Source organism: Semicossyphus pulcher, unplaced genomic scaffold (assembly GCF_022749685.1).
Source record: "Semicossyphus pulcher isolate SPU_LCO1_2020_fin unplaced genomic scaffold, fSemPul1.0.p SCAF_12, whole genome shotgun sequence".
Taxonomy (NCBI): domain Eukaryota; kingdom Metazoa; phylum Chordata; class Actinopteri; order Labriformes; family Labridae; genus Semicossyphus; species Semicossyphus pulcher.
Window position 1 is genome coordinate 8,172,825 of NW_027211626.1, and position 24,687 is coordinate 8,197,511.

At 43.2% G+C, this 24,687-nt stretch overlaps 1 protein-coding gene across 1 annotated transcript; it reads left to right on the forward strand.

Moving 5' to 3' along the window:
* Nucleotides 1–1,376: 1,376 nt before the first annotated feature.
* On the forward strand, nucleotides 1,377–23,611 carry efemp1 (EGF containing fibulin extracellular matrix protein 1). Its single transcript, XM_069659125.1, has 11 exons — nucleotides 1,377–1,581; nucleotides 2,197–2,300; nucleotides 2,437–2,482; nucleotides 2,596–2,886; nucleotides 15,071–15,193; nucleotides 15,875–15,994; nucleotides 17,887–18,006; nucleotides 18,113–18,232; nucleotides 19,046–19,172; nucleotides 19,254–19,446; nucleotides 20,608–23,611. Exons 2-11 carry the CDS (start codon nucleotides 2,220–2,222, stop codon nucleotides 20,767–20,769), a joined length of 1,383 nt encoding a protein of 460 aa, XP_069515226.1. The 5' UTR covers nucleotides 1,377–1,581; nucleotides 2,197–2,219; the 3' UTR covers nucleotides 20,770–23,611.
* The last annotated feature ends 1,076 nt before the right edge of the window (nucleotides 23,612–24,687 follow it).

Below are 24,687 nucleotides of genomic sequence, written 5' to 3' on the forward strand. Positions count from 1 at the left end.
TTGCCTTCAGCATCGAAAGAAACGTCACAAAGTACTGGCTCCTCTTACGCTCTGAGAAACACACTTCACTGTTTTACCCCTTTGTTCACAAGATGTTGGGCACACCCACCTCGACCTCGCCCCTGTGATTTGCAAGTGCGACTGTCTCTTTTGGTTCCAGTAAATGTTATCTCGTCCTCTCTTTAATCATCCTCGGATAAGATCTTCTATTAATCTCTATGAACTGATTTAAAATGTCTTTGATTAATCCACTGCTTTATTATCTCTATGTCCCCGCCTTTTTCGTGTATCTGTTGAATAGCTTGCCAAGAGAAATAAACTTTAAGTGAAAAGTTGAGCCTTGTGCACTGATATTTTTTTGGGTCATCCTTGTCTGTACTGTTATTTTTTGCATCTTCTGTAGTTTGTTCCCATGGCATGTTCAGTAATAGTTAATTCAGTCTTCATGTGAGCCGACCAGAATGTCCTCACATTGCACTGAACCGGATCTCTGCTCATAAATTTCAGTTTGATGTGTGGTTACTGATACAAGTTAAATACCCACATTAAAGGTTTTACACTGTATTACAATCTTGGAAGAGAATAATTTGCATTATGCCAAGAAAAAAAAGTTTAACTACAAACTTTTATGCTACCACGCACAATCTATCTGCAATCCCCTTTCATCCACGCCCAATAAAGGTCAGAAGGTCATCATTAAAGGAGGCGGTGCCAAGTCCATCCCTATCCACTCATATCAGCAAGCTGTTGGCATTCACAAACATGCCTGCGCGCACACACACAATCACTTGCTGTCTCTTCACCCATGGGAAATCCAGGAAGCCATGCCAATTCCAACAGATGTTCCTGAAGCGCAGGCATCTTGTAAACACCATGAAATGTATTAGAGGCTAATGTCGTGCTTGCTGACAGAGGCCTTCAACACATGATTGGATTTTACCACCTGCTGCACTCACATACTGTACATGTACACATATACAGGCACTGAAGCCCCTGACAGCATGAGAGGGAGTGCATGCAACGATCCCAAAGTTATGGAGGTTCATACTTTAAAGAAACAGAAACTATTTGCTGATGATGATTAAACAGGGTGAGGCTCTAGATTACCTCCAAAAAACTTTGCATGTGTGAATAATCAATAATGTAAGTTATTACATCAATAAATTATAGTTTTAATGCTTGTTCATCTTAATCTTTCTGTTTGATTATTCAGAGAGTTTATGTGGAGCAATATAACCAGAAATACTAGATGATTTCTGAGCTCATTTCCCAGTGACAGCCGATAACCTTTCTTCCTCATTAGTCGTCCATAGAGGGAGCCACTGAAGCCCTCTGCCGATCGTTCACTGCACTCCGGTGAGAGACAAACCCGGAGCTCAACCTGCCCGGTACACCGCCCCCAGCATGTCATACTGCACGAGCCGCATGTTCATCACAAGTGCAGCTTGTGCTCCGACAAACATCTAACATCCACGGCAGGACCATCCCGCTACGCGCACAAACACGGAACCAAAACACAAACCGGGGACGCTTTTTTTTTCCAGCACGCCAGGAGAGTTTGAGATCCGCAGGTAATTGCAGGTACGTCGGCAGCCAAGGCGCCACTAGATGAAAAAGCTACTGCAAAACAGCAATCTGAACAGATAACAATGTAAACAGTCCACCGAAGAGCTACTTAAGGAGTGTGAATGCTGAAACAAGCGAGGCGATAGCAATAGCAATAGCACTTGTTCCTGATGTAGTTCGCTTGTGTCAGGAAATTGTCCGATAACAAGTGTCAGTCTCTTTAAACAAGGCAAAATCAAGACAACGCGCAGATAATATTTAACAGGACAGCTTGTTAACTTGTGTAACTTGTGCAGATACAACATTTTAATCAACATGATCTCTGCACGGCTGATTGACGCGTTCATTTTCCTGACACACACGGGCATGTTTACGCACGCATCTTTACGCGTATTACGCACTAATCCTTTTGGAGAAAAAACAGCAGAAAAACACTTCACCTTGTTGAAGTCGCAGATTTAGCTGGAGCGCCGCCAACATAAACATCACGCCAGCAGCGGGAGATGTTGGGACTCGTTAAGCAATGCCATCAATGATGTAATAACTGGTATTAAAACATGTAGGCTTGTCAAGCGAAAAATGATCTTGCACGCTCCTATCCATTTGGTGCCTCTCTGCGTCTCGTTACAGTGTTGCTCCGAGGTTTGGTCGACATGCTGGGGATCTGCGTATGTCTTTGTGCGGTTTTCACACATGTCCTCTCTCAGGAGGCTGAGGAGCCAGTGTCCTACACAGTAAGTCAACGATTTTTCTTCACCAGGTTTAATGCAGCCTGCTTTACGATTCAGTTTACTTTAATTTGTTGAAGTAAAACTCACACGTGACATTAATGGACAGTAAAATATGTGATGTTTCATCTGTCCTTCACAGTGCACAGAAGGATATGAGTATGACAGAGTCAGAGAGCAGTGCAGAGGTGAGGTTATTACATGCCTAATGAGTTGTATACTGTCTTTGAACCAGTTAAAATAACATAAATAATCTACTACCTTCTTTCTTTCTATCTTTCTTTTGTTTTCCCTGTGTTAGACATCGACGAGTGTGCCTTGTTAGACGATGCCTGCAAGGGAGGCATGCAGTGTATCAACCACTTTGGTGGATACCTCTGCCTCCCCAAGAGTGCCGTCATCTACATCAGCAAGGACGATGAGCAGGTGCCTCTGCCAGAAGCTGTCCCTCCCGTCCCTCCAGTCCTTCCCTCCTCCCCTATCCAGCCTGTGCTCCCGCGGGTGTTTTCAGGCGACCAGAGGGTCTCTCAGCCCAGTCGGACCATCCGCTGTGCAACCGGATTCACTGCAGATGATCAGAACCTCTGCAGAGGTAAGATCAGACACCTGGGCAGACACTCCCTCTACCTCCTCTCCTGTAGAGCTTCAAGATGATACACTGTTGCATCAAAGTACCTTTAAAAATAGAGGCTTTCATTTTTTTTACTGCTTTACACCAACACATGGAGACGGTTCCTCTTATCTCAGCGAGGGGTGATGACAAGCTCCTCAGGGGAGAAATCGGACTCTGTCAGCTCGAACTGATGTGTAACCACAAAATATGGTTCAGAAGAGCAAAAGAGATGGCTGCAACACTCTATAAAAAAGTTGGTGCTCTCAAGATGTTCTCATACCATTTTCTTCTTCCTGATACTGATTCTGATACCTAGACTTGATACAGAGTACCCCTGCGATAGTGCAATAAGAAATAAATACATACTTGTGGAGGAGAAACTGATTGCTGGCATCTTGCAAGCTTTGAAAAACCTTCCACTCTTAACAGCAACACACTCTTGATACTTGATAATTCACCTGTGTTGCTAATTCGTGATGATATCAGATCAATGCATTGACAAACTAACTGCTTTTTAGGCAGCACCTGAGGCTGATACAAATCCTGGTATTCGTATCAGAAAAGCTCGACTGTTTCAGTATTTGTGAGATAAATATCACTGTTTTTATCTCCTAAATATGAGTAGTATCCTTTCTTGGCTCGCTTGGCAAGCTGCAGTGCTCCTGCATGAAATCCCACAGTATAATTGTGTCTCTAGCAGAGCTGCGAAGGAATCTCATAATTACTTGCTAACGACTTAGGAGCTTTAATAAGCAGAGATCCAAAGGTGAACTGCTCATCCATCTGTCTGACAGTCATCCACAGCTAAACCACGCGTAGCTGCCAGATGTGTGTTGCAAGCTTCTCCGTCTTTCTCTCTGTGATGTCATGTTTTCTAAACTCTCCGGTCGCTCACAGCAGGATTCTTTTGGCCGGAGTTCAGCTTCTTCCTGAAATATAAAACATTCGTCTTGTTTTGGGTGTTGAGGTGCTCTGCTTCAGGGGCAAACCGAGGAGGTTTATAATAATGTTGTGTGCTCTGAGCCTTTACACCGACAGTAGATGTTCTCAGGGCCTCGACTAGCTTGCGATTTTGGTAGCTGCGCAAGATTGTGTGGGTGTGAGCCTGTGTTTGAGCAAAATCTCTTTGATCTTTACAAATGGGGAGTGGTTTAAAGACTCACATACACACATGCATACACACACACAGGTGCCCTTGGTTGCTGCTTGGTGCCAGATGTTCAGAGCTGCACCTGAGAGAGAGAGAATCCCTGTCTATAAATACCTCACAGAAATGTAATGTAAGGCATAATGCATGATAAAGGGCATTACGGTACAGTACATGTGTTCAGTGGGGAGAAACTCCTCTTGCCAATAGGCAGCGGCATGTGGTGAGTGACTGTACGGTGAGGCCTGCGGTCACAGAACCCCAGTGAAAGTAACAAATTTGATTTTACACCTGGGGCTAAGATACGTGTGAGCCGCTTTATGTGTTTCTCTGAATTGGAACCCAATTAGGTTTTATTGGAGTGTAAAACATGGCAGCATATCAGCTAAAGTAACCACATAAGCGAGCTGGCATGGGTATAACACTTATTCATTCACTGGCAGTGCATGGGCTAAACAAAGATAGGCTGTTGCTGTCAGCGTTAATGCTTTGAAATGATCTGAGTTTAACTGGAAGGCGTCTCGTGCCGTTATGTGGGCGTATGTTTCAGCTGCTGCAGTGATATAATCTCTGTTTACATCATTCTCTGGTTTCTCTGTCATTACCTTTAACTCGCTACAATGAGCCAATTGTTCTTTCTTGTTCCACAGTGGCTGTTTTGCAAAAGCTACGTATCTCGCTAGTGAAGGAATTCCCATTAGCTTTCATTGGGGGGGAAACCTCAATGTATCAAATAGCGCTTACATCAGGCTCCTGTCCTGCTAACTCACCACTCTGTGGAGGAAACCTAGAGTGCAGAGTCAGGTAGGCCAAAGGGGAGGATGAAGGCTGACACTGACTAAATAACCACAGAAGTGCAGCAGCTCTGACCAAGCCAGGTTGTACCAACGTCATGGGTTGTGCTGCTGCTGAGCTGTTTTGGTGGCTTACTGCTGAGTGTGTGTTGAATAAAAGAGGGATCAGCTAAATGTTCTGGAAAGAAATGAAGCCAATTTTCCAGGGCACAACTTAAATTGCAAAACAAAAACTGTTTCTAAAGCAGAATTGCTTCTCTTACTCATATTTTTGCTGATTAGAAGCTAAAACAAACCACAGAAATTACATTAAACAATCACCCTGATTTTTTTTCAATCAAATTAATATTCAGTTGTATAACTTTTTGCAAATGTGCAAAAAAACTCCTCTTGGCCCTGCGTTTGAACCCGAGCCTAAGAGCGCGTTGTTGCTCTGACACATTGCTGGAAGTTGGCGCCCTGCTCCAGCCCGGCCACACAGAGAAATCTATGAACCTTTACTGCATGTGTGACAGCTTAATGATGCCTCACATTTCCATGACCCCCTCCACCCCTCCAAACATGCACACACACATATAATTCACTGTGTTTACCGCAGGGAGATGCCTACTTTACTGTACAAGTGACTTTTTGTCTTCTTGTGTATGCATATAAACTCTTAAGTTTAGAGAAGATGAGGTCACATTCTGCGGGAAATTTAGGTTATCCATCAACATGAGTTGAATCAGTCATTAGCTAATCTAAGTGGAAAGCAGGGATTATGATTAGTTATTGGACACAACAGTTTTAGTGATGATAAACTAACTGTACCTTCAGCGTCGTCAGGCGGATAATGTCGGCCATAATTTTACACCTCGTGGATTCTGTGTTGAGCTTACATACTTTATCTGCCTATTTATTTTTCATCTCTAAATTAGACACTCATGCGCTGCAGTATGGGGCATGAAAAGACATGCCACTCCTGTTTACCTGTCTGGTTTCCTGAGGTCATGTTGGCCACATTACCACCAACATGCCTGACTAATTTCAGCTGCGTCTGGACGTCTTCACCTGCAGCGGCTGGAAATCTTTCTTAACTATGTTCTAATAAGTCCGTTAAGCCCTTGTGTGACGGGGAACTTGTGTACTTTTCCGAACATAACATTTTTCCACGCAGATGCAATGCACTTGGGAGGAATATCTCTGGAATGTCGGCGTTGGTTGTTTTTTCCGTTTGCTCCCATCTTTTGTGATGGTTGGAATTACTCACCACCTTGACAGATAAGCATCGGATCGATCTGTGAGGAGCAGGAATGCAGAGAGCAGAGCAAGAACAACTTGAGGAGTTTGACCTTTACAGTTTGTACTTTAGAGCTTCCTTTATTGTGATTTCACCCTGACATTTACACTTGAAGAAACAAGCCCGAGCCACCAGTCTTTTCTGATCCACAGACAATGTAAAAAAGATGTGAGGATACACAGAAAGCTATTACAGCTTTTCCGGAAATTCCTTCAGATGTTATCCTGTCAGTGTTTGTTTCTCCAAAACATCCATCAAGGATAAGCAACACAGATTTGGAAGATGTTGATGCACAGAGAAGGAAAACTTCAACACTGAGGTGATTGCGAGCCGGATATAAAGGATCTCAAATTAAAACATTCTGCAGAGAATTTGTTGCTCCACAGGAGGAAGTGGGATCAAACTCAAAGCCTTTGCTTGATGAAAACTGACCCTCTTTGTTTAGGGTTACTCACAGGAAAAGACACCTGAGGCCTTTGTGCAGGTTGAACCCTCCTATTACCAGCTAAGCTCTCGTCTTCCACCTGCTCTCAGACTGATGATTTGCAGCGTCCTGCATCAGTACAGCCTCACTGTGCGATTGTGCCAGTGCCCTGTGATTTTACTGTCCAGCTCATTGCACCTGCGCTAACAACCAGTGTTGTATCTTTGAGCCTTTGAATCGTAGTTGCTTGAGGGATTGTGTGCTCGGCTCTCCAATTTCATTCAGGTTTAATTTGAATGAACTTCCATAAAACTTGGCACAGATATTCATGCATTCCTGATGGATAGTTGATGCATCTTTGGTGATCCTTTAACAATGTAAAGTTTTAACCACAGATGTTCAGATAAATTTTTTTCCCAATACAGATTCCATTGCCTAGACTTGAGTATTGGCCAATACCGAGAAGTCTTTAGATACCAATGCAAAGAATGCTATCTTGCTATCTTTGACTAACATTGCACACGTTAGCACTTTGCTCTTGTTAATTAATCTGAAACCAGTTGCTTATAAATCTTGGTATCGAATAGTAGCTTTAACCGGCATACTTACCCATACCTAGGGATGGGTATCGTTAGGATTTTATTGATACCGGTATCGATATTGATAATACTCTCCATTATAAGGCTTGTCTTTATTAGGGTGTCTGATAATGTGCCTCAGTAAGGGGGGTTGTAGCGGAGGTTAAGTGCTGTGTTCATCTCCCTACAGTAACAACAGTTAGCATTAACGGTAAATGTAGTAATAGTAACAATCATAAACAATACAAAATAATTTTCTGGCCTTCATGGCAACTTAAAATTCACACTTAGGCGAGCTATCAGTTCCTAGCATACCTAAACCAACTGGACTCCACTGTAGTGAAGGGAAACAGTAAGTTTGGCAGCAGCTCTGTGACATTTCCTGTCATTTCCCCTCGTTTAGCGATGGAGAATGAGTTTAACTTGGGTGTCTGACTTCTGCTAATGGTACCCACTGTTTGCAGATGAAGCTGGGGCTGCTGCTTGACTGGTGCTTTCTATGGATTAAATTGAAACATAAATAAGAAGTGTTTACAACAGTGACTGAATAACTACAGGCTTATTTATAAGAACCATGTGTTTTTTCCTGCATTTTTAGTTTGGCTAATCCCACCTGCAGCATTGCCGTTGGAGCCACCTGGACTCGTAGGCTGCACTGAGGACATACTAGCAGCAATGCTAGCAATGGCGTTAGCATTAGCCGCTTTGCTAAAGCAGTCAAACACACTGCGCTGCTTCAGATTTATTATATGTTGAACCTTTTTACATTAATTGCACGGAGATGCACCAGAGTTACATTTGGTAAAGTGAGCTCAAACTTCTGAACGCTTTGCTCTGTCTGCCGAACAGACCGAGCAGGAGGCCACGACAATGCAGCATCATTGCCCGATGAAGGCAGCTTTATCATCACTAGGGGACGGATGCTAGCTACGTTAGAATGAAACAATTGAAATAAAACAACATCAAATAAGATGAAATGTAAACTTTAATCTTACTGATAGAAGCACGTTTGTCCATGAGCGTATCGGTACTTTCATTACCGACCAATCACGTACAGCTACCAAAAAATACAGATTCTCGATACCCATCCCTATGCCACCTGCTTTAAGGCTGTATCAAACTCTTATGTAAGGTTTTTCTTTCAAATGAAACTTTGGTCTATGAACAAGTAATGATTTAATTTAATTTAATAATTAAAATTAGGATTAATTGGTGATAATTGATTGGTAGAAGGTTTTTTTTATCAGTATCTGCCCCAAACATCCTGTATTGGTCATGTTTTAATGTCCGTACTTATGAATCAACATTGCTGAGATTTTTGGCTTTTGAAACTTTCCGTTTTGAAACCTGAGCCAGAAAACTTGTTGATGTTGCAACTCCTCAGCTGCTGATAAAGACATTCTTTAAAAGTCTTTTAATTACTGGATCTATTTTGACATCAGTGTCTCCATAGCGATAATGTTTTTAATTTGAAGATTTTAGTGTGGTGAAAGTGTTTCATCATTTTCTGACCCTGCCACAAAAAACATAAGAATCCCTCAGTCTATGAGTATAATCCAACCATCCTGCAGGCAGCCCCTGTGCTGCTGTTTTTGGACGTGCTTTGCTGCCTGCCGCTCGCTGCCGTCACATCCACGATGGCAAAGAGGAGCAGGGGGGAAGCAGCTTTGCTGTGCGTCCTCGTTTTAAGAGCTTAATGTTGTTGTTGTCATTATTCTCTCTGAGGTCGGTGCCTGTGCAACGTCCAGCTGCTTCCTCCTCTGATGTGCTTACATGTGTTGCTCTTTCCGTTTACCTCATGATGGAAAGGGACACGGGGCTGCTATAAATCACTACCGCGCTCAGCCTGGTGACACCCGCATGCAATCACAGGGTCTTTTTTCCAAGCCACACATTTGGCTTTAAAGGCCATGAATGGCTGCAGTCTGACTGCTGATATGTCAGGTGGGCAGACAGATCGATCTTCTTCGTATTGAATAACAGGAGTGTTGCCCAGTTCTTCCTTTTTCTAGATATTTTCACAGTAACAGGAAGGATTATTATCAGTTGGGAATGTAGCTGGCACTCCGGACGGATTTTCAAGAATGTCAAGACTCTGCCCGACCTTTAGAAGAGTGTGGAACAAACTCACAAATCAGTTAGTAAGTGTCAGCACGACTAAAACTCCGGTTCCTCCTGAACAATGAGAGCGATGAGAGGGGAATCTTGGGAGTGGTGCAAATAGCAAGAGCATGGAAATACTTCATATCCTAATATGGGTGGAAATACACAGAATATGAGGTTAGAATGTGTGGAGTCCTTTGATTTCTTATCTGCTTTGTGTTTGGGCTCTCTTTGAAAGGGAAACACTACCACTCCCATTCCTTTTTAGGTCGTTTTTCATAGCTGCATTTGACACTACACTGCAGCAAAAAACAGGATGCTCATCTTAAACAACGTGCAGTGCAGGGTTTCCCCTAATGTGTCAAATTAAGGTGCTTGAGGTTAAGCAAAACCAAACGCTCGGGGGCTCGTGTATGACATGGGAATAAATTTGACGTTGTGAAATTTTATGGGCTATTAACATCGCACTTCTTGCCCCCTGCTTTCCCAAAGATTGAATTATCCAATAATCAGAGGGAAACAGAGTTGCTGTCCAACAGCAGGACGGCTCCAACTGTTCCTTGGAACGGCTCCTGCTTTCCATTGCAGCGGTTCAGTGAAAACAAGACTAAATGCTCTGAAGTGATAATTACAACAAGCCCTATCATGTCGCTATAAATCTGGGGCAAATAACACATTGTTCTGAATTCAGGCCAAACAATTTCCAGTCCCTGTTTTGGACGTGCGCACTCATCAAACTTGGATTTCTTCACCGTGTATCCCTGCTTTGTGTAAAACAGAAAAGGCCATTTAATGTTGGAGGACCTCTGATGCGCACACGCCCACTCATACGCACACACATTCTTTGAGTCGCCGCTATTCCCCGTCACTCCCCCAACTCCCACAAGGCATTTAGAATTAATCTCCCTAAAAAGCAAGGAGTTTTCAACTCTGACATCACATAAGCACACACGGTCGTAAATCTAACTTCAAATCTTAAAAAGCCCTTTTTTGTTTGAAAAAAAGACGCCTCCACCCTCTCTCCTCATTCTTTCCTTCCACATCTTCCACTCGTCTGCTGGACGGCCTTATCTCCCCCTGTCATGTTACAGCAGCCTCGCTCTCTGAAGAAACTTTTAAGCTGTGTTAAATAAATTTTCAGAAAGAAAAAAAACACGACTTCAGAGAGCGGAGTCACTTCTCCCCACACGCAACACATCATCACGTTTGATGGCTTGTCGCAGTAAAATCTGTTTTCCCGTGTAAACTATATGGACTCTGCCGCATGTTGTAAGCTGTGGAAGCTTTATGGGACCTAAGAGTGAGCCAGTGCGGGATGCCCTCCCACCCATACATGCACACACACACACTTGTACACACGCAAACTCTTGTGGAACTTTGTATTGGCAGCTTCTTAAAGGTTTAGCGACAAAGTAGCAGTTACCACAAGATATTCCCGTGAATGAACCTTTGGACCGCATACAGCACATATGCTTTTATTTAGCGCTCTCCAAGCTTTCTTCAAGGGAGTGAGGATGACTCTGACTTTTCCATACATCTCGAAAAGCATCAAATTATTTGTTGCATTAAAAAAATACAGTTAGCAATATGCAGTTTCTTCTGCAGTGTTGGAGCATGATCTAGCTGCAGATCTCTCCCTGCACCAGCAAAACACCTTGTTTGATGATTTTGAAAGACTTTCAAGAAGCCAAAAACCACTCCGCCATGCCAATAGACGCATGGTGGTTGGTAATTTACACCAAAATGGTACAATACAGTGGCACAATACTGGAGCAAAAGTTGCTATCAGAGGCTGAGAAATGTTGAAGCCACATGTTGAAGAGATCTGGTTTAGATTTTGTCCTGAATTCAGCCTGAATAAAGTCAAGTGAGCCAACTGCAATTGGTCAAACTCTGCTCCCTAATCCTGTTTGACAACATAATTTCTTACATTAATGGATTGTCCAACTGCAGCACAGAAATAAAAATACTAAAAATCTGACAAAGAAAAACATCTATTTAGAATCCTTTTTGACTGGCTCATTGTTCATAAGAAGCACTGATGGTGGGCCTCAAGGACTGACAACATCTCTCTTACCTTTGGATGAACTGCTAACTTTGCTCATCCTGAAGCCTTTAATTGCCACAATCAGGTTGGGATTAAAATGTGTCCAGGATTTTGGTTAATGACCAAATACCTGCACGAATAATGGCATCAGATCTAAGTGTGTAAGTGCCAATTAGCAAAAGATGGCACGCTAACAAGCAAAACTAAAGTTGTTTGCATTAAAACATTAAACTTCTTTAACATCAGCTCGCTAGCCTTTGTCACTGTGAGGATTCTTTGACATGTGTGATGACAGATTTGTCTTTCTCACATTAAAACCATTTAGTTATTCAATGGGTTCGCAGTTTGTCTGCCTCTGGGCACTGTTGCAGCATCAGGAACACAGAAATCTCAGACCTGACTTGTCTGAATCTACTGCCAGAGGGCAGGGCTTTTCCAGTCTCTGTGAATCACCTAATACATCCAGTAAGTGGGCGTGGTTGTGTTTCACCGGGACTTGATCCCGGTTTCTCACTGTTGCTTCCTGCTGTCTAACTATTTGTTTACATTCAAGCAGACTTTTTGTTTGCATTGTTTATACAGAGCAGTGGTTCTCAACTGGTCTAGTCTCCGCACCCACCACCACCTCCTTAATGACAAATCGTGACCCAGATTTTTTCAACCACTCTAATATATTAGTCAGTATAATAGTCAACCAAAATGTTGGCAGTGCATTAGGGGAAATATTCCCTCTACAGAAATATGCTAAAAACTGCAACATAAATGCAACAACTGTCGGGCTCATCAAATTTCAAGAATGTAACTGTAGCTGGGATTACCCAGTTCATGAATACATGGAGTGTGACTAAACTACACTACTACTGCACGCACGTCATAGGAAACCCATGTCCTTCAAAATAAAAGCTCAGCAGCGACTTTTTGCCACAACTTTTTTTTCGAAGCACACATCCTCGACCCACAGAAAACAGCTCTGCGACCCACTCCTGCGTCCTGACCCACCAATATTGGATTTTTGAGACAGATACTGATACTAGGGATAGACCGATTATTGGCCGGACCGATTATCAGCTCCGATATTCGGCATTTTGACACATATCCGCATCGGCCTTTTTTTAATTTTTTTTTTTTTATCCGACGGCCGATAAGAGATCAATTTAAAACTGGGTTATTTTGGCTGTGATGCATATGCTTAAAGGCATTTAAACAAAGCTAAGTGTTGGAGTTTGTGTTATTCAAAATTTTGACGCCAATATTTTCACTTTTTTTACTGCAAATGAATATCGGCTTCAAATATCGGTTATCGGCCTCCTTGACTACTAATAATCGGTATCGGCCCTGAAAAAAACATATCGGTCTATCTCTAACTGATACCGATTTAAGAGGGGAAGAATTCACATATTCCTGATATTGCAGCCGATATACTGAATTTTTGAGCTGGAATGAAAATAGTTTTTTCAACACGGTTTTTAGATGATTTTGGATTTAATAAACATGCAAAAGTTGGCTGCTTTCTTGCACACCACTGTGTGCTCAGCTGTCTTGCTCTGCTACAGGGCCTGCAGACAGTGCTGAGAGTATAATTAACAATGGCGTTGGAGCCCCTCTGCCCCTAAAAGTTGTATTCTGCATCATATGTTCTGTACTAAAGATTTCATATCTGCGTGTATCATAACACATATACACCGATATACCACTAATAGGCCGATATCGGCCCAATAATATCACCAAACAGATATCGATCGAGTTCTAATATTATAGGATTTTACTTGCAGGTTTCTCTCAGGCAAACTAGCTAGCTTGTTTAGCGGCTTGTCGAGGCTAAATGGCAAAGTACTGCTGTCAACCTGTTGGTGGTGTTTTTGTGCCTTGTTAAGGTTGGTATGAAAATGTCAGTGTCCTGCTAGGTAATACAAACCTGAATATACAGACAGTATGATATTGCAATCCAGACACATCATCCAAAAGCAAAGACTGTTGACTGGGATGCCCATGTATTTCTGATTCCATACACACCACGTGGTTCAAATAGATTGTCCATATCCAGACAGTTAGAGAGTTTGCTGCAGGTCTACCACCAACAGAGAGCCTGTAATTTATTTTAACAACAGCCATGTCATGAAGCCTTTGAGCTGTTTCAAGAGCGTAAACTTCCCAAAGCTCGATAACGCTGCACTCAAGCCGCTCGGTTCGTCTCCGACACTTGGTGCTGGTTGCTGATGCACTTTCCCAGATGCCTTTCAAGCCACATCAGAGCGCAGATTTCACAGATCAACCCTGCTTTTATCTTTGTCCTGTACGAAGCGGGTCAGTGAGTTTGTGTAATTCGTACCTGTTGTCTCTCAGGTGCACATTAAGATAAGCCCTGCTTTTGTCCTTCATTCAGTGCACACTTCCAGCCTTCCTCCCGAAGACAACTTAACTTTTGTTTCATGGGCTCTTACGCAGCAAATCAAGCAACGTTCTCTGGATGATGGCGGCTGTGGGACTAATATATAGTATAGGGCTTTTGATGCATTTTAAATGATTAATCCCCGTGTGTATTCTCTTTGAACAGGGGCTCCATGAGTGTGTAACCGTCTGTCTCAGGTGCATTGTTTGTATCCACACCCAAGCAGTCAGCAAGCGAGGAGAAAGTGTAACTTTAGGTTCTCCAGTCGAGTTCTCCTTATTGTTTGGCTGCGCATGTGTCGAACGCAGTTAAAGTCCCCCCTCCTCCTCTCCTGTGAGTGTGTGTGGTATTGAGGATAACTGTCTGTCATGCGTTTAAACTGATGCCCACTGGCTGTCTGCATATGATGGGTTGTGTCAGACCACCCAAGAGGACTGCTGGTGGGCCTACAGGGATGAGAGTATACAGTATGGGCATATTTGTAGTGTGTGTGTGTGTGGGTGTGGGGGAGAAGCAGAAAAAGATAGAGGTTCAGGAAAAAAGCGGCCAAACCAAAATTGAGAACGTGTTTGTAGGATAAAAGGAATCTCTTCACTGCTGGAATATGAATTTTTCGTCCGAAAACCAGTTCTTAAAACTCTTACCTTAACGCCAACTCAACTTCCTTGCACTCACTCTTCTGATTGCATGTACAGTGTCTTTTATTTGAGACATTCTTGGCATAACTCGAAAATTTAACTTGGTAATTTTTCAGATAACTCAGAGATAAATCTGCTGAGTTCTTGACAGCACAGATATTTTACGCCGCACTGAAAATGTTTTGAAATGTGGCATCTTCCTGGCAGGAGCTTTGTGTTTTTAAGCTCCTTATAACAACATCAAACCAGCGGTTATCACGTTATGTAACTTATTAATGATGGGATGAGAGATAGAAAGTGCATGTGTCTGGATCTGTGTGTCTTTGGGTTGATTGATGTCTGCTGAGGAGAGCGAGGCGTTATGGTAGAAAGCACATGACTTATCAGTTGAGCTCTTTTTCTCTCTCTTTCACACACACACACACACTCGCTCAAAGTTCCCCCTTCAAAAAGCTGTCCTGTTAGTAGAAGATATGATCTGTGTTTTCCCCCTGCACCCGGAGCTGCTGAATAAAAGCCCTCTTTATTTAATCGCCTGCTCCCTCTGTGTGAACATGTGTGTTTATGCTCATGTGTGTGATGTGCTGGTGTCGGTGATCACACGTTTTAACTGTCTGTGGAAAACAGTTCACACATCACAGATCACAGAGTACATACAGCCCAGACATGTTGCTTTGCTTTTGTCTGCCATATGTTCCTGCATACAGCAGGCATTAACGTTGTGCAGCTTCCTCTCAGTGTGGGATTTTGTGTGTTTATTGCAGACATAGATGAATGTGCGACAGGTAGGCACACATGTGGCTCTGACCAGACGTGCTACAACACCAGAGGGGCCTACATCTGCCAGTGTCAACCAGGCTACCAGAGGAGCGGAGACCACTGTGTCGGTGAGCAAAACACACTCTGTCCCCTCGCTTCAAGGGCAAGGGTTAGGGTTAGGCAACCTCAGTCCTATCATGCAATTATGGTGGGGGAAAAAATGCAATGCTGCTCTGTGCCTTTGGAGGACGCTAACGCTTCTCCAATGGGCCATGGAAAACCTTTGCCAGACTACGTAAAGCGCGTAATCTGGCGGAGGCCAGGGAGCTCGCTAAACTACACTTCCTCAATCTAGGATGCCCGCCTTTGATGTCATGCCTCTTTCAAAATCGTCAGGTTTGAAATCTAGACTGAAGACCGCAAGATTTTTTAGACAATCGACCGGCATATTCTGGTCGTATTTCAGATTCTGTACCGCTCTGAGCCATTGCCTGCAACGATCTATGTCCTTGACTGGAAAACGGTCGTATTTCAGCGTCTCTCGCTGGGCCGTTCTTTTCAGAGGGAGGGGCGCAATGCATGCTGGGTGTTGTAGGAATGTAGAATGGGCAAAACCACAAGCTGTTTGTACAACTTTCTCCACAGCTATGGCGCCAATTTCAAATACAATTGCTTCTATCGATTACAGAGAACACCAGCTTTGACTGAGAGCGGCTTTTTCCAGGGGACAATTGCTGCTTTAACCACATTATTAAAACTAGTTTAGGCTCCCTACACCTTCATGATTCTCCTTGTTGTGTTTCCTGCAGACAGAGACGAGTGTGCCCTGACCCACTACTGCATGCACAGATGTGTGAACACTCAGGGCTCATACAACTGCGAGTGCAACGCAGGTCACAAGTTGGCCAGCAACAACCACAGCTGTGTCGGTAAGTCACTGAAAAACCATGTGTGCTCATGTGTCAGAGCGTGTTTGTGCATGGAGCATTGATTCATAAAAACTAAAGTGTTTTGTTGTGCAGAGGCAGCATCTGTTGCCAGGCGGACTTTTAATGGATGTGGTTTTAATTTACTATAACAACAATCATAATAACCCTTAGTCATTTTCCTCTAAATCTGTGTTTACTGAGTGTTACTGTACACACAAGACGAACAGAACCACAAGGGAAAAGGAGAATTAGGACAGCATGAACAAGCGCAACAAATAAAACTGTATGAGTAAAAATACATAGCAGAGGACGTCAGCTCTGGCTTTCCAAAATCTGATGTCAAAACCTACCATGGTCCTCTCATTCCTCATTTTTCTCAGGATGCGGATATTTTAAGGTCAGCCACGGCTTTCACAAAACAAATGGTGTTTTTTTTCCTCCTGGAAGCTCGGAGATTATGCAACCGTGCAACACGAACCCACACAGCAAAACTCCAGCTGAGGTCAAAGGAAGTTATTGAATGTATCGGGCGTTTGATAGAGAGATCTGATCACATATTGAAATCCATCTAAACCCTTGACTGGCTCCTAGCTGTGCTGTAACATGCACTGAAGGTGTGTTTAGTTTTGTGTGTGTTTGTCTTTCTGCCCCTGTTTGACCTGCCAAATCTGCAAACGGGAAATAAATGAGCCAATTAGAAAGTATTTATAGAAACTGTTCTAAGTATAACTCCTGTTTTTTATAACTGAGGTCTTAGTTACATAGGGTTTGTCGTCATTCCTGTCCGTTATGAAAACATTATGCTCACCATACTAACTGCTCAGATCAGTGAACTCAATATAGCGTTCACAATTACATCAGAATAAGAGAGAAGCTGTTACGACCAATGGATTGACAGGCACGAGTCTTTAATGTTCAGTCCAAGGTTCAGTACACAGTCAATCAGATCCACAAGCAAACTAATTCACAGGAGCGGTAGAGGCAGAGGCAGAAAACAGGAGATGGTCTATTTACAGAAATAACCCACGAGTACTAGGACGAAAAGGTGACATGAACGAACACACAACAAACTGGCACCGAGAGGGAACACAGACAGGAGCAGTGTCCCAATTCAGGGGCTGCATCCTTCGAAGGACGTGTTTGAAGGCCGAAGGCTGTCCCATTTTGAGGGCTCCTTTTAGATGCGGCCCACGAATGCGTCCTCCTTTTCCCAGGCCATTAAGGATCCATTAGGTGCATCCTTCGTGGCCAAGCGAATCCCGAGATTCATTGTGTGCCAGTTCAAAGGAGATGGCAGACTCTCAAGCGTCAGGGAATACTCTTTTAAATGTTAACGTTTTTGGTTTTAACTCAAACGAATAGCTAGTGATACAATGTTAACAAAAACAAAAGGGGCCTTGCTAGGAGACAGGAGTTTGGTGACGCAGGATTATGGGTGGGAAAAGCTGGTGACACGAACACTTAATCCTCTGTAGACCAGACCATCTCATTTCAGTCACAGATAAAGGGCTACAAATGACTCATCCTTCGTAGGCAGCGTCCTTGGAAGGATGCAGCCCCCGAATTGAGACACACCTGGGGTTTATATACAAAGACAATCAGGTAAAGACAGGACACAGGTAAGGCCAATTAGGGCAGGGCTGACACAGGTGGCGGGAAACGCAGGGAGCAGGAAATCTGAAAGACAGAAGAGAGGCAAGTTTCAAAATAAAACAAGAAGTGACAAAATGAGAATACACTGCAACGAAGCCATCACCTTAAGGAGCTTGACGGGGTGTGCTACTAGAAGAACTATGCAGAAAACACTGGCATAAGGCACACTATGGCATGTTGTCAGCCTTAAATATTTTTATTATATATATTTATACATAAAACACTTCCTTCTCTTCCAGATGTGAATGAATGCGATGTGCAGAGTCCCTGTCAGCACCTCTGCTACAACCTGATCGGCTCCTTCCTCTGCCAGTGTGACCAGGGCTACGAGCTGGCACAAGACAGCGTGTCCTGCCAAGGTACACACAGGAGCACACAGAGGAAAACACAAATATGCAGATATACAGTGTTACGTAAAAGCATGTTTGCATTTTGTGCACTCATGTTTGTGCATTTTTCATACAGATATTGATGAGTGCAGCTACTCCAGCTACATGTGTCAGTATCAGTGCATCAACAGCCCAGGAAGCTACAGCTGCGAGTGTCCAGACGGATATCAGCTGCAAGGAAACAGGTTGTGTCAAGGTACTGCAGTCCTCCTTTTCCTCCCCCTCATCCTTCCTTCAATCTTTCTTTCATCACTTCTTATTTTATTTAAATATCCATCTTACCTTCCTCTGTTTTCAAACACTAAAAAGTTCCTCAACACCTCCTCTTCCTCAACTCTTTAAGAAACAAACTTGATCATTCCTGCTATCACCATCTATTCTACCTTAAGCAGGAATGAAAGCCACTCTCACCCCGGTTACTGTCATGGAAAAATGCAGAGGTTAAGTAACACAAACACAGCAACTTTGCGTTGCCACCTCTGTGAATTTATATGCATGATGTTGGTTTCTTGAAGTGGATTTATTTGAAGCTCCGGCGCTCGCTCAAAGGGTGAGCTGTTATTTTTTCCTCTCCCCCTCGGTCAGGTGCAGGTTTTACAGGGGGAACCATGAAGGGACCTTTTGGTGATGAATCCAGGTTGCTGTGCCAGAAATAGCCCTGTGGTTTGGGGCTCGTTTGATGGGGTTATTTTCATCGTACTGCAGGAAAAGAGCTGCTGTTAGGCCAGTACGGGGTTGCATCGGGGGCTTCCCTCAACAACAAATCTGCAGGCTTCCCTCTTGTGTTTCCCACTTCTCCACAGCTGCAAGAAATACAGTTTCAACTCAAAAACACTGGTCCCAGATGGGACCCGTCCTGAACTTTGACCGTGTTTTCACAGCTCTGTTTCATGAAGCGTGCGTGTGTGTTTTGGATGTCGGGGACACTTGCATTGTTATCCAGCTATTTTTGACTATTCAGTACTTTCTCTCTCTCTCTCCCTCTCTCTGTCACCCTGCCAATCACCAGACATAAATGAGTGTGAGACGGGGACCCATAACTGCCAAGATGATGAAATGTGCTGGAACTATTACGGAGGCTTCCGCTGTTATCCCAGAAACCCCTGCGAGGCGCCCTATGTCAAAACCTCTGAAAAGTCAGTAAACATCCAGTTCTTTAGTTTCACTGTAGTCAGTGCAGCCAATCTCACACAGATTGTGTGACTGTATGTTTGCAGTCGCTGTATCTGCCGGTCTCCGACTGAGTGCCAGGGTCTCCCTCCCTCGATTGTCTACAAATACATGAGCATCCAGGCAGAGCGGCCGGTGCCAGCGGACATCTTCCAGATTCAGGCCACCAACATCTACGCCAACACACACAACACCTTCAGGATCAAAGCCGGCAATGAGGCAGGGGAGTTTTTCCTGCGTGTAAGTGAGAATTATTTTGTGTTGCATTAAAAGCTGGGGGAGGGTTAAACCGGTAAAAAGTGGCTTAGATGAAATGCCAGATGGTTGTGATGCAGTCAGAATCTGCAGCTTTAAGCTAAATCCATTAAATTGCCCACTTATTCACACCACTATTGCCCCTCCTGAACACCCAAAAGGTCAAAACACAACTAAATGTTAAAAAAAATTATGCTAGTAGCAGCTTTGTGAGGCTGTATTGCTTTAAGATAAATGCTAAGCATGCTAACATGCCCACAATGATGATAACATGCTGATCTTTAGCAACTTTAATGTCGTACCATCTTTTTCACATCTTATGGGATGCCCAACAAAAACCTGAAAACACAGCAAACCAAAAAAAAGCTGTTCATGCGGCTCAGTAAGGTTGTACTTAGACACAGCTATTGCTTACGTCAGCATGCTAACGTTTAGGAACGTTTAACACCCGAATTTCCCCCCTGGGGATCAAAAAAGGATAATCTTTTCTTATCTTAATAGCTGTGTCTCAATTTGGGAGCTGCATCCTTTGAAGGACGCGGTCTACAGAGGATGAGTCATTCTGTGTGGACCGCTGAGGCTGAACTGAAATGAGACTGTTTGCGTCACCAGCTGTTCCCACCCTTAACCTTGCGTCACCAAACGCGGCTCCTGTCGCGTAGCAACAGGTAGCTCACGGGCTAACTAGCTATCATAAGTCACATAACTTAACCTATTATTTTAAAGATAAGTAGTTTCAAGGCCCCTTATGTTATTTTTAACATTTGTATTGCTAGCTATTCGATTGAGTTGAAACCAAAAACTTTTACATATCAAAGTGTATTCCTCGGCCGTTTAAGAGTCCGCCATCTTGTTGGAATTGGCGCGCAATGAATCTTGGGATACCTTGGGTCAAGAAGGATGCACCTAATGGATCCTTCGGGAAAAGGACGACACATTTGTCAGCCGCATCTGATGGCTATGACGCAATCAGCCTTCAAATACGTCCTTCGAAGGATGCAGCCCCTGAATTGGGACACAGCTAATGTTATACCCCTAGCGTGGTTTAAAACAACCACAATAAATCTTATGCAATGTACTATAACGTATCAGTCTTATATTGTAAAAAACAAGCTAACATGTTGATTAATCATGTTTTTCTTGCAGCGTTCCAGCAATGTGAGCGCCATGCTGGTGCTAACCAAGCCTCTAACAGGCCCCCGGGAGTGTGTGGTGGACCTGGAGATGATCACTCAGCATCTGACCATGAACTACCGATCCAACTCACTGCTGCGGCTCACCATCATAGTCGGGCCGTACGCCTTCTGAGCAACCACAATTACCAGCAGCCCACATAAGCCTGGTTCAGCAAGCAGCAGATGCCAGCAAAACATACTGTTCACTTTCATACAATACAATAATCATACAACATATAACATTGGCTGTCTCAGGCTCGTACAGCAGCAATAGGCTTACTCATGACGGAGCAGTTCGTGCTGTGATGTGACCACTGGGCTTCTTTTTCTCTCGGGAAGCCGCTTGATGAAGGGTTTTAGTGTCCTGAGAAATCAAGCGTTTTAATATTAGCACTTAAACATACTGTGGGGAGTTTTTAGCTGTTTATGAAAAGACTAAATTAAAAACTGATGCCTTTATATGACCTACAAAACCAGACTGAAGATTTGTACTTGAGTTATTTTTAATGGAGACTGAAAGAGCTTTTGTTTCTTTTTACGTCAAAGATTCACAGAAAGAACTATGTTGGACCGTTTTTAAGACAACTTTGTTCACAGGGTTTCTAAAAAGTTCCCCACAGTTGCGTTAACAATCAAACATTTTTACTTTAAAACTCCTGTGAGGAGTTTTTCACTGGTTATGAAACAGACTGAAATTAATTCTGATTACTCTATATGACCTACAAAAGCAAACCAGACCATCAGCGACAAGATTGATTATTTCTGTGCAGTTATTTTTAGTGCCTGAAACTGCTGGCGGGGGGTAGGTGTCAGACAAAGTGACTAATTGCACCCTGCCTTTGTTTACATTTTCCAGGGTGAAAATTTAAAGTGAGTGATTCGTATGAGTGTTAAAGAAAGCAGGATGAGATTTTCTGTTAAAAACCACCACTTAAAGATATAATCTCGAAGATTTTAGTTTAAATAAATGTCTGTTAAGTCACTATCTATTGTCGAATGAGGTGAACACAATGGTGATTGAGCCTATGGCCCACTGATGAAAGCCTTTGCATTTGCAGTATTATAGACTGGGTGTCTGGTGCGACTTTCGCAGAAAAAATCACAAGCGGCGCCCAGTTAGTGACGCGTTTACCATCAGCCAGCAGTGGTTGGTCTGCCAGAGAGGGTAGGCGGAGCTAAGCGGCGGCTTTTCCGGTCTCTGCAAGTGTTGCGAGTAAACAGTAATCTACTATGGCTGAACAAACAAAGAAAAGATTGATGACAACAGATGCAACTTCAAACATAAGTGAAAATCCAAAGAAAAGGGAACAAATTTGGCGCTCAGATGAAGGCAAACAGTCTAAAAAGGAAAGCGACCGTCAGCGAGGAAAATCAAGAGTGACATCCGGAGCCAACCGTGGACGTCACACATGCAACACTGTCTGGATATCTGGGAAGTGTGCTCCCGCAATTACCGTTTATCACCATAGGTGCCGCCAAAGAGAATGAAACTTTTATCTTCGAGATTATAACTTTACGCATGTTTAGGACAAAATCAGCAAAGAGATAGGAGGTACAGCTTTGTCCACAGGGGTTGCCAAAATCAACACAAACCGAAAGTTCCTCACAGGATCTTTAAGTGCCTGAAGTGGATAAAGGAAAGAGGCTGGATGCCACATCTCACTTGTAGCCGTTGTTTTCGTATGAGAAAGAATCTTGAAGCAGAGCAGTGGTGCTCAGGAAAAGAGGCCTAGTGGACACATTACCCTTCTGTGATGCATCTTTGATGCACATTTACCTACATCTATCACTTTCTTCAGACCACAACCGCTTACATTAACCTGTGTGTGCATCTGTGAAGCACTCTGTTGTAGGAAATCGGGAGAAATAATACCTTCTATATTAATGTACATGATAAGTATCCAATAAGAGCAGCTTTTGACCGTGTAAATCACAGCTTCTGTTGATAAATGTTGTAGAGGTTAGTGCTGCTGCGCCACACTGTTCGTGCAAGTTTCTGTATAGTTTTACTCATGAGTAATAATTTCCAGAGAAGTCCAGAACAGTTCAGAAGTGTAAAGGAGGGGGAATGTGCCTGTAAGTCGAGAGAGTACTAAACTTTGTGTGACAACAGGCTTGATGTTCGAAGGCTTTCCTCACAGGAGTTAAGTCATGTACATACCGAGGTATAAAAGAATCTGTGTGGATGTGTGTGTGTGGATGTTTGTGCGAGTGTGTGTGCCTGGGTTTGTTTATGCATGCAAGCAAGTGAAAGTGCAAAAAGGAAAGTGTGAGAAGGAGTTTGTTCTCTAGCGCTCGGCGGACGAGGTCGAGCTGTTTATGCGTTTCTGTGATGCCATCCCTCGGTCGCAGAGGTTTTTGAACTCGAGAACACGCAAAGGAAATGACGGCTTTCGCAACGACACCTCGGCCAATCGACTGCTCGCTGGTGCCACTTTGACTCTCCAGAGGAACAGCCCGGCTTTCTAATGTCGCTCCCAGCTTAGAAGTCACACTGGCACCAGGCTGGCTTGCGTGATAAACATAATTGCAGCGCTGGTTCATGCGCGACACGGGGGATTATTAAAGTGTTAATACAATGCCACCACACTTTTGGCAGAATGAGAAATCTTTCACTACCTGCTTTGCCTTTGGTGACTCCACGTGTCTGCTCTGGCGTATATCTGAAACACTGTACACTGCAGACTCGCTGCACTGAAAACCGCGTTAAATGTTGTCACCGCTCAAGTGTTATCCATCTCTGCCTGTCAGTCTTTTATGTGGTTCAGCAGTGAGCATGCCGTAGTGCCTTAGAGGTATAAAAACGTAACACTAATCGTATCCTTCATGCTGTCAACACTCTAAACTTCCTTAAATAAATGGCCTTAATGTTTTCTCTTCTATTTAAAATATATTTTGTCATACGTATCTTATATTGATTGTACTCTGAAGAGCAAAAGTTATGTTGTTGAATAAAATTTGATGGATAAATGGGGCCGAGTTGTTCTGTTTTTTATACCCAAAAGAGAAAAACAACAAGTGACTATAAGAAGTGCTGCTCTGCAACATGATCGGACTTCATGTACAGTTTATTGCAACATGCAGCAGTTGTGTGAAATGCTCCGCCGCTTTTTCCATGCTTTCGGGAAAACGTGAGGGTGATTTCATCGGAATATAACAATGATAAATGCAGTGAACATGACGCCCCGGCCGACATATCTATCTTATTTAAAGGGATCCAGAGGGGATACGGTTTTATAGTATGCTGAGGGACTAATGTGAAGCCTGCACACACACATAAACACACACACAGCGTATTTAGATGTGAAATTGGTTGGGAGTGGTTTTATGGTAAGTTGTTACTCAATCATTCTGCTGTGTAGCGCTTTAGTCAGAGCAGTGTAGGGACGTGTAAGATGATACATTATGTGTCATTGCTCCCCTAACCCCTTCTTCACTGGAGCTCTGTGTTTCTGCTGTCCGTGCATGATTCAACCCCCGGGAGAAAACATTGCTCACCCACTTCTCCTGTGACTCACCCAATGCGCTGAACATAAGAGGAGCAACATGTACAGGTTTCTTGATTAATATTCCACTCAGGGTAAGAGTGAAGATCATTAACTTAATCTCCCCGCATGTAGCGAGACATTTCTTTAATCACTGTTTGATTTATGAAATACATCAAAGCGCTGTCACTGGCGGAGGATCATAGAGCAGAAAAAAGTTCACTAAGTTGGATTTTTGTTGCCCTCTGTCATCTCCCAACCATAATGTTCCAGTGATGCGATAAATGTCCTACTTTTTTTTTGCTGTTTTAGACTGAACTTGTTTGGGGTCAGATCTTTGAGAGCTGTACAAATTAAACAATCATATATTTGCACTTTCATGTTGTCAAAGAGCAAGCGAATGATTAAGAATCAAAGTTTGTGGAGTAACATCATCAGTAAGGGTTAGAAGTCTGTACATCCTGGAGGATCTGCAGTAAGTAAGGACAGATTCTTTATCATATCATTTGTGTATCTATTTATTTAATATTTATTTGTATAGGGACAAGTATGAAGCAAGTAAAGCG